General features: G+C 45.3%; 2 protein-coding genes across 2 annotated transcripts in view; one reads left to right on the forward strand and one right to left on the reverse strand.

The window, feature by feature from the left end:
- Positions 1-1,965, forward strand: part of f2 (coagulation factor II (thrombin)) — a 7,327-nt gene extending 5,362 nt beyond the window's left edge. The window contains exons 10-15 of the mRNA XM_054623763.1: positions 346-472; positions 814-981; positions 1,053-1,226; positions 1,302-1,480; positions 1,567-1,637; positions 1,755-1,965. Coding sequence (XP_054479738.1) covers positions 346-472; positions 814-981; positions 1,053-1,226; positions 1,302-1,480; positions 1,567-1,637; positions 1,755-1,907 — 872 coding nt within the window. The 3' untranslated portion in view covers positions 1,908-1,965. The remainder of the gene's footprint in view (positions 1-345; positions 473-813; positions 982-1,052; positions 1,227-1,301; positions 1,481-1,566; positions 1,638-1,754) is intronic.
- Positions 1,966-3,999: 2,034 nt separating this feature from the next.
- Positions 4,000-10,000, reverse strand: part of xdh (xanthine dehydrogenase) — a 21,117-nt gene continuing 15,116 nt past the window's right edge. The window contains exons 18-35 of the mRNA XM_054623808.1: positions 9,755-9,881; positions 9,564-9,683; positions 9,367-9,463; positions 9,150-9,274; positions 8,382-8,515; positions 8,219-8,306; positions 7,879-7,965; positions 7,610-7,801; positions 7,373-7,518; positions 7,043-7,124; positions 6,852-6,947; positions 6,268-6,471; positions 6,105-6,157; positions 5,916-6,030; positions 5,583-5,648; positions 5,289-5,477; positions 5,040-5,207; positions 4,000-4,867 (exon numbers count right to left, since the gene is read on the reverse strand). Of these exons, the coding sequence (XP_054479783.1) occupies positions 4,817-4,867; positions 5,040-5,207; positions 5,289-5,477; positions 5,583-5,648; positions 5,916-6,030; positions 6,105-6,157; positions 6,268-6,471; positions 6,852-6,947; positions 7,043-7,124; positions 7,373-7,518; positions 7,610-7,801; positions 7,879-7,965; positions 8,219-8,306; positions 8,382-8,515; positions 9,150-9,274; positions 9,367-9,463; positions 9,564-9,683; positions 9,755-9,881 (2,140 nt within the window). The 3' untranslated portion in view covers positions 4,000-4,816. The remainder of the gene's footprint in view (positions 4,868-5,039; positions 5,208-5,288; positions 5,478-5,582; positions 5,649-5,915; positions 6,031-6,104; positions 6,158-6,267; positions 6,472-6,851; positions 6,948-7,042; positions 7,125-7,372; positions 7,519-7,609; positions 7,802-7,878; positions 7,966-8,218; positions 8,307-8,381; positions 8,516-9,149; positions 9,275-9,366; positions 9,464-9,563; positions 9,684-9,754; positions 9,882-10,000) is intronic.

Consider the following 10,000-nt stretch of genomic DNA (forward strand, 5'->3'; position numbering starts at 1 on the left):
GGTTCAAACCACCGACCTTGTGGTTACGGGACGAGCGCTCTACCTGGTGTGCCACAGCCGCCCCATAACTTACTAGTTAAACAACAGGTTAACAGATTAACTAGCTGTCTGACTCCATAACTAACCCGTTAACAGCTGTGTTGACTGACTGGTTAACTGGTTAATCCACTGACTCAGTGGCTGAAAGCATTGAGAAGCACAGGAAACTGGTTAACTAACTGGTTGAATGGTGAGTAAACCAACAGATTTACTAGCTGGCAGACTCCTTAACTAACCCATTAACAGCAATATTGACTGACTGGTCAACTGGTTTACTGACTGGTTAACTGGCTGGTTGTGTTGCAGTGTGTGGAGAACGCCCCCTGTTTGAAATGCTGAAGAAAAAGGACGGAGGTGAGGACGAGCTGTTGGAGTCGTACCGAGACAAACGCATCGTCGGGGGAACAGACGCCGAGGTGGCCTCAGCACCATGGTAACCAAATGTTAAACAACGAGCTGTCGCCATGGTAACGACACAACAGGGGGAATTCTGAGATCAATAATGTTCAGTAGATCATTATATGTATTGTTAAAGCAAACTAATGTGTCTTCAGTCGTCTGAACATTGTTCACTAAACCACATGATCACATGACACATGGTAGGACACACCTGGTAGGACACACCTGGAAGGACACACCTGTTAGAACACCCCTGTTAGGACACACCTGTTAGGACACACCTGGTAGGACACACCTGTTAGGACACACCTGGTAGGACACACCTGGTAGGACACACCTGGTTCCGGTCCCTGAACAGGTGATTCTGGTCTGCAGGCAGGTGATGCTGTACAAGAGGAGCCCACAGGAGCTGCTGTGTGGAGCCAGTCTGGTCAGCGATCAATGGATCCTCACTGCGGCTCACTGCATCCTCTACCCGCCCTGGAACAAGAACTTCACCGCCGACGACATTCTGGTCCGACTGGGGAAGCACAACCGGGTCATGTAAGACTTCCTGACTGCAGGTGTGAATGAATGTCAGCAGAGCGACAGAATATTCACGACACCTTTTCCAGGTTCGAGCGCGGCATCGAGAAGATCGTGGCCATCAGCGAGATCATCGTCCACCCGAAGTACAACTGGAAGGTCAACCTGAACCGGGACATCGCCCTGCTGCACCTGAGGCGTCCGGTGGTGTTCAGCGATGTGATCCACCCGATCTGCATCCCCAGCAAGAAGGTGGCCATCAGGTAAGGAGCCCAGAACCGGTTAACCATCAGACCTTCAAGGTGGACTTCCTGAATCATCTCCTGTTTCTCCACCAGTCTGATGACTGAGGGCTATAAAGGGAGAGTGACCGGTTGGGGGAACCTGAAGGAGACCTGGAACCCCTCAGCAAAAAATCTACCCAAAGTGCTCCAGCAGATCCACCTGCCGATCGTAGACCAGGACACCTGCCGCGTCTCCACGTCGGTCAAAGTCACGGACAACATGTTCTGTGCTGGTAACGTTTATATTTAAGACATTCACATTTAACCAAGGTGGACGTTAGCATGTCTGCATGTTAGCTCAGGACTGTTTGTGTTGCAGGTTATAAACCAGACGATGTCAAACGTGGAGACGCCTGTGAGGGAGACAGCGGTGGACCGTTTGTGATGAAGGTGAGACTGTCTACCTTTAGTATATCAACAGTTCATGAGCACTTTATAAACTTAAAACTACATCACCAACTGTTTATTAACTGTTACGCTTCATGTTGGAATGTTTTGTGTGACCAGGACCCGGTGGAGGACCGCTGGTACCAGATGGGCATCGTGTCGTGGGGTGAAGGCTGCGACCGAGACGGGAAGTACGGCTTCTACACTCACCTGTTCAGGATGAGCAGGTGGATGAAGAAAATCATCGACAAGACGGGAAAAGACAGCCGCTAGAAAGATTTCCTGTTCTGTGCTCTGTTAGACAATGCTAATAAAGTTTGTCCAAATTCTACCACGCTGACGTCGTCATGTGTCGCTGATATAACCCGTTAGAGGTGATACAATCACATCACGTCAGAATATACACAATCTCCATGGCGACACCAACATCCCATTATAGGCTCAGGTATCAATAATCAATGTTCATCCACATTGAAAAGACAAACATACATCTTTGTTGTTTGTTAGCAGTCTGGGCAAAATGTTAAAACCAACCAGGATAATTCATCAGCAGGGGTTAGCTAATGTTAGCATGCTAACACGCTAAACTAACATGGTGCACAGTTAACATTATGTTTTAAAGATAAGATAAAATAAGATAATCCTTTATTAGTCCCGCAGCGGGGAAATTTACAAAGCTGCTGCTACCCAACGCTGGACGGGGTTATCCCCATGTTCCCACTAGTGTCCCATGTTCCCACTAGTGTCCCATGTTCCCACTAGTGTCCTATGTTTAGTGTCCTATGTTCCCACTAGTGTCCTATGTTTAGTGTCCTATGTTCCCACTAGTGTCCTATGTTCCCACTAGTGTCCTATGTTCCCACTAGTGTCCTATGTTTAGTGTCCTATGTTTAGTGTCCTATGTTTAGTGTCCTATGTTCCCACTAGTGTTCTATGTTTAGTGTCCTATGTTCCCACTAGTGTCCTATGTTATAGTGTCCTATAGTTCCTATTTTCCCACTAGTGTCCTATGTTTAGTGTCCTATTTTCCCACTAGTGTTCTATGTTTAGTGTCCTATGTTCCTATGTTTACTATGTGTCCTATGTTTAGTGTTCTATGTTTAGTGTCCTATGTTTAGTGTCCTATTTTCCCACTAGTGTCCTATGTTTAGTGTCCTATTTTCCCACTAGTGTCCTATGTTTAGTGTCCTATGTTCCCACTAGTGTCCTATGTTTAGTGTTCTATGTTTAGTGTTCTATGTTTAGTGTCCTATGTTCCCACTAGTGTCCTATGTTTAGTGTTCTATGTTTAGTGTTCTATGTTTAGTGTCCTATGTTCCCACTAGTGTCCTATGTTTAGTGTCCTATGTTTAGTGTCCTATGTTTAGTGTCCTATTTTCCCACTAGTGTCCTATGTTTAGTGTCCTATTTTCCCACTAGTGTCCTATGTTCCCACTAGTGTCCTATGTTTAGTGTCCTATGTTCCCACTAGTGTCCTATGTTTAGTGTTCTATGTTTAGTGTCCTATGTTTAGTGTCCTATGTTCCCACTAGTGTTCTATGTTTAGTGTCTATGTTTATGTTTAGTGTCCTATGTTCCCACTAGTGTCTAGTGTCCCATGTTCCCACTAGTGTCTAGTGTCCCATGTTCCCACTAGTGTCCCATGTTCCCACTAGTGTCCTATGTTCCCACTAGTGTCCTATTTTAATAATAATAATAATAATTCATTTTATTTGAGGGCGCCTTTCAAAGCACCCAAGGTCACCTTACAGGGCAGTTTAAAAACAGAAAACATAATCAACAATCATAAAAAACACAAGAACAAGATACATTGAACAATTTACATAAGTAATATTTTACCACTAGTGTCTAGTGTCCTATGTTCCCACTAGTGTCCCATGTTCCCACTAGTGTCCTATGTTTAGTGTCCTAGTGTTCCCATGTTTAGTGTCCTATGTTTAGTGTCCTATGTTTAGTGTCCTATGTTTATGTTCTATGTTTAGTGTTCTATGTTTAGTGTCCTATGTTTAGTGTCCTATGTTCCCACTAGTGTCCTATGTTTAGTGTTCTATGTTTAGTGTCCTATGTTCCCACTAGTGTTCTATGTTTAGTGTCCTATGTTCCCACTAGTGTTCTATGTTTAGTGTCCTATTTTCCCACTAGTGTTCTATGTTTAGTGTCCTATGTTCCCACTAGTGTTCTATGTTTAGTGTCCTATGTTCCCACTAGTGTTCTATGTTTAGTGTCCTATGTTTAGTGTTCTATGTTTAGTGTCCTATGTTTAGTGTCCTATGTTCCCACTAGTGTCCTATGTTTAGTGTTCTATGTTTAGTGTTCTATGTTTAGTGTCCTATGTTCCCACTAGTGTCCTATGTTTAGTGTTCTATGTTTAGTGTCCTATGTTTAGTGTCCTATTTTCCCACTAGTGTCCAATGTTTAGTGTCCTGTTTTCCCACTAGTGTCCTTTGTTCCGAGTGTCCTATGATTAGTGTCCTATGTTGTCAGGGTCTTATCTTTGGAGCTCAAATTACAAACAAATGAAGTTGGAGGAACTTTTAAAATGTAGTTTAAAAGGTAAAAATCTGATTTAATCTCATTAAGTTGCTCTGCTTTAAAGCAACTGTTAATTTTAACGCATGATTGAGAAAAAACGGTTGATTTACACCATAAATCTACCATCAAAGAGTATGACATCGTCAGTAGACTACGGGCTGAATGATGTTTATTATTAATAAACATCCATCAAAATGTGCTTTATTTATTTCATTCATACAGTGCAACATTTCCATCAACATGATTATAATTCATATCTAACGTACATCATATTTCATTGTGATGTGAATGAACATGGAGGTTAAACTGTAGCACCAATCAATGTAAACGATTAATATATACTGATTAACATCAGATGACATCAGCTGAAATAACTATGTTTGGTTCATGCAACATGTTTCACAGTGAAATATTGTTAAGAAGATTAGAAGATTATAAGCTGCCTGTTAGCTAAAGGCTAACGGCATATTTCGGTTATACAAAGTGTTAATTAAAGTTAGTTCGTATTAAACAGTAGCTGACTTCATGAACTGTTACTGAAGTCCTGATCAGTTAGTGAATGTGCGTACGCAGATGATGGCTGATTGGTAGTTTAGTGGTTTTACAGATTCTCCGGTGACCATCGGTGCTGGTTTCCTCCGTCTCTGGTCCTAGACTTGGACGGACCAGGGGACGAAGGAACTGGGTTCTGCTGGAGGACACTGAAAGAAGAAGAACAGTCAGGATGTTAACTTGAGTCACAGTTACAGAATATTCAGATATTTTTGACAACAGACTTTCTGTGAACCGGCTCCATAAAGAAATGTTTTCCCAGCATCCAACACCTTTGGGATGTTCTGGAACGCCGGCTCGAAACCATAAAATGGTTCTTACCAGTTTGGTGAATCTGTCGCTGCAGGCGTTGCGGATCCTCTCGGAGGAGGCGGGGCTGTCCAGCCTGAACGGACCGCTGATGCCCGACTCCAGCCGGGCGGCAGCGATGGCATCTTTGATGGCGTAGAAATTCGCCGAGGCCAGAAAGAGAGGCGGCTCTCCGACAGCCTGGAGAGAATAAATATACATTCTAAATGTTTGTCTGTAGCGGTTCTGATTAAGTTGTTCTAAGGAGTGTGCTGGTCTGACCTTGGAGGCGAAGATGGCCTTGTCGTTCGGGGCGTCCCGGAGCAGCGAGACGGTCAGCTGGGTGGGGATGTCACCAAAAGCCGGGATCTTATAAGAACCAGGACCCCGAGTGAGGAGGACGCCCTGGGGCGAATAATGGAGCTCCTCCAGGGTGAAGAGACCCAGACCCTGCATGAACCCCCCCTCCACCTGAGGAGAGACGGAGAACACACTTTGACCTGAAGGGGGTGCCACAGGAAAGGTCGTAGCTACATGACTGAAAAAGTGGATTATTTTAGTGCTTCATTGACTCACCTGTCCGATGTCTATAGCCGGGTTGAGGCTGTGACCGACGTCCATCACTATGGTGGTACTCAGGTTCTACGACACATATATATCATAAACACATGTATTAAACATGATATAAAACAAAACACGTGTATAACTTCTGGTTTTTGGAACATCTTGTGGAAATGCGCTGGTTACATAGAAGATGGTATCCTCAGCATAGAAGTGTAATCAGTAAAATACTGTAGAGTTAAAAACAGGGGGCCTGATGTGGATCCTTGTGGGACACCTTTATCATCTGTTTAGATCTGACAGTCTGAACTCTAAGAGAACATTTATTTTATATTTTCTCCGCCGTACCTTGTGAGCTCCGGTCAGACAGTCGACCTCCACCTCTGAACAGGCCACTCCGTAGGTGAAGTAGTTGAACGCTCGGCCCGAGTTTGAGACAAAGTCGTAACCAAGATCTGGAGTCCTGATAAGAAACAGGAAACAGTGAAACTCCATCTTGGATTTTATTAATCAACAGATTTACTGAACTAGACTTACTTGTAAAAACCGTTTGCACTGAGGTTGACTCTGTCGAAATACGCTGCTCGCACCTGAAACCCAGAAACAAGGATAAGGATGAGTACTCACTCCTCATATACTTCAATATGGACAAACAGAATAAAGTACTCCTTTGGCAGATGTTCTCATCATTCCTGCTCACCCAGTCTTCCCATGATCCTTTGGGGCTCTTGGTCTTATACGGCTCCAGGCGTTTCACGAGGATCTCACAGGCGTTCTGCACAGCGGCCCCGTTGAGGTCCGAGGAGGCGGAGGCGGCGGTGGGGCTGGTGTTGGGGACTGTGTTGGTGCTGGTCTCTGAGATGTGGATCTTTGAACAGGGGATACCCAGAACCCGGCTGGCAACCTGGACCAGCAGACACAGCTTGTTAACGTTTTGTTAGGGAAACATGGGAGTCCCCCAAGGTTTCATACTGGGCCCTCTAATGTTCAATGCCAAAATAAATGTTTGGACACCAACAAAAATAGAAAATGTTGCAAGCCCCTCCCAGCCAATCAGCAGCTACCACAGCTAAACGTTAAAGCCCATGTTGAAGTGTCTCGAGCTGCAGTTCCTCTAATGGCCACTAGATGGTTTTATTTATACTTAAATACCTTGAAAACCAACTGTAGCATGAAAGGTAGAAACATTAACCAAAAAAAAGCTTTACAATTTAGGAGAAGGTCAAATGATTGATCTTAAACAGATATAAAAAAACATTGTAGTCGTTGGTCAAGTTCTGGTACCTGGATCATCTTGGTGTGGAGGCCTTGTCCCATTTCCGTCCCTCCGTGGGTCAACAACACCGAGCCGTCGGTGTAGATATGAACCAGAGCTCCAGCCTGAAGAAAACAGAAACATGGACTAAAGCATTACCCAAATGTTCTACATCCATTCAGCCTCTAACGGCTTGTTAGTCAGCGTTGGTGGATCAGACCTGGTTGAGGAAGAGGGCGGTGAAGCTGATGCCGAACTTGGTGGGGACGATGGCGAGGCCTCGTTTGGTCCACCGGTTCTGACTGACAGGAAACAAAAACACAGAGTTCATTTCAACCAGCAGGGTTTCAGTTGTTTTAAATCTTCTTTGGTTTATTAGCAGAAACCTCTTTGGATATTTTGTGCTTTTTGAACAACGTGTCTTTACACGTCACAGAACTGGACAAAGTCTCAGAAACCTTTAGATGTTTTAGGACCAATCAGAGTGTCTCAGGACCTTCACCTGGACTCTTTTTACCTGTTGAAGCTCTCAACACTAGACTCAGATTACCTGTTGTAAATGTTGACGGCGGCTCGACGCTGCTGGTATCCAGAGCGGGACAGACACTCGTCCCAGCAGCGGTCCAGGGTGAACTGAGTCAGGATCTGGGTGTAGGGCGTGGACTCTCCTTCCACGTACAGGTTCAACCGGCGCACCTGCGGGGAGACGGATTCACTGATTGGACGCTGCTCATCCACCAGAATTCAGCTACTCATGATGTCAGAGTTTATTCATCCAGCTACGTACTTCCTCGGCCGGCCTGCCCAGACTCTGAGCCACGTCGGTTATCCAGCTCTCAGCGATCATCATGCCTTGCGGCCCTCCAAAGCCCCTGAAGGCCGTGTTGGACGGCAGGTTGGTGCGGCACATGAAGCCGCGGCCGCGCACGTTGGCCACGCTGTACGAGTTCTCCATGTGGAACAGAGCGCGCTCCATGATCTTCAACGACGGACCACAGGAGGAAACATCAGTACGTCGTCAGCAAAGAGACGCATATTGTTCTTAACGATACTCACCGACAGAGACAGGTCCATGGAGTTTCCAGCGTTGCTGTAGTACGACACGTCCAAAGCAACGACCTTCCCACTGTTTAGGAAACCCACCTGGAGGAAGAAGAGGAGGAGCAGAAGAAGAAGACGTGATGATTACCAACGGGTGAGTCACGACTGAAACTACGAGAACCAGAGGGAGCAAAAAACTACAGTAGGTTGATCTTCAAGTAGAGAGTAGAAGTGCTGAATCAGAACAAATCAAAGTCCCTGCAGGTCTGAAGAGAGCCTCGTACTGGTGGTTGTTAAAGGACTCTACTGCTAACACTACAGCTGGACCTCCTCTCCAGCAGGGGCGTCCTCCCACCTTGTATTTCCCGTAGAAGGGGTGTCGTCCTCCCGTCACCAACATGTCCTCGTCTCTGTCCAACATGCACCTCACAGGCCTCTTCAGCCTGACACAAGAGAAGATCATAAGAATATTCATTTAAAAAAAAAAAAAAGTACCTGAAGATGATTTCCAGACGTACTTGTTTGCTGCCACGGCGACCACAGTGGACAACACGGTGGTTCGAGTCTCCTTCCCCCCGAAGCCTCCACCCATCCTCTTCACCCGGACCACCACCCTGTTTGCAGGGACGCCCAGCGCCTTGGCCACCAGAGACTGACAGACAGAAAATATATATTAATATATAATATACATGTGGAATTTTACCTGTGTTTTAGGAGTATTGTTACCTGTGTTTAGAGTATTATTACCTGTGTTTTAGGAGTATTATTACCTGTGTTTAGAGTATTATTACCTGTGTTTAGAGTATTGTTACCTGTGTTTTAGGAGTATTATTACCTGTGTTTAGAGTATTGTTACCTGTGTTTAGAGTATTATCACCTGTGTTTAGAGTATTATTACCTGTGTTTAGAGTATTATTACCTGTATTTAGAGTATTACCTGTGTTTAGAGTATTATTACCTGTGTTTAGAGTATTATTACTTTAGAGTATTATTACCTGTGTTTAGAGTATTATCACCTGTGTTTAGAGTATTGTTACCTGTGTTTAGAGTATTATCACCTGTGTTTAGAGTATTATCACCTGTGTTTAGAGTATTGTTACCTGTGTTTAGAGTATTATCACCTGTGTTTAGAGTATTATTACCTGTATTTAGAGTATTATTACCTGTGTTTAGAGTATTATTACCTGTGTTTAGAGTATTATTACCTGTGTTTAGAGTATTACCTGTGTTTAGAGTATTGTTACCTGTGTTTAGAGTATTATTACCTGTGTTTACAGTATTATTACCTGTGTTTTGGCAGCAGACTGAGTAGAAACAAAGAGCTCTATCTCTCCATCTTCTCCTCGAGGAACAGCCAGAGAGACGTTTGTCTCCAGGTAGAAATGTTCCTGACCTCCCATGTGCATCTCACCTGTCAGGTAATCAATAATCAATCAGTAATCAATCAGTAATCATTGCCTGATCAGCTGGAATCAGGAGGAGGTCACACACAGACAGTCTTACCCTCCAGGACGTGGTCGGCCTGTTTAAACCCCGCCTCTAGGTCCCCACTCTGGAGGGTTCTGATTGGCTGATAGAAGGACTGGGCAGCTATGGCCTCCTGTCAATCAAACCGACATTTTAAGAGCTTCCCCTCAGAGGGTCAATAAAGTAGTATCTTGAGTTATTGTTTCATAAATCATCAGGTGTGCGTGGTCTACCTGGATGGTGACCAGCGGCTGCAGCTCTTCGTACTGGATCCGGACGGCTTTGGCGGCTCTCTGAGCGTGAAGCTGGGTGTCGGCCACCACGGCGCCGATGATGTGACCGACACACGTCACCTGTAGGAAGCAGGGAGACGTCATCCACCTGAGAGTCACCTGATCGGTGAAACACACAAACACAAACACACCTGTCGGTCGGCGAGGACGGTCTCGTCGTACTGGACCGCTCCGGTGGCGTTGCTGCCGGGGATGTCGGCGGCAAACACACAGCAGACCACGCCAGGTAACTGCTCTGCTGCTGAGGTATCTATGGAGCTGAGACACACACACCTGGGTCAGACCAGACAGGTGTGTGTGTGGTTCAGGTGTGTGTGTGTGGTTCAGGTGTGTGTGTGTGTGGTTCAGGTGTGTGTGTGGTTCAGGTGTGTGTGTGT

The sequence above is a fragment of the Anoplopoma fimbria genome, chromosome 22 (genome assembly GCF_027596085.1).
Source record: "Anoplopoma fimbria isolate UVic2021 breed Golden Eagle Sablefish chromosome 22, Afim_UVic_2022, whole genome shotgun sequence".
In the NCBI taxonomy this organism is placed as follows: Eukaryota; Metazoa; Chordata; class Actinopteri; order Perciformes; family Anoplopomatidae; genus Anoplopoma; species Anoplopoma fimbria.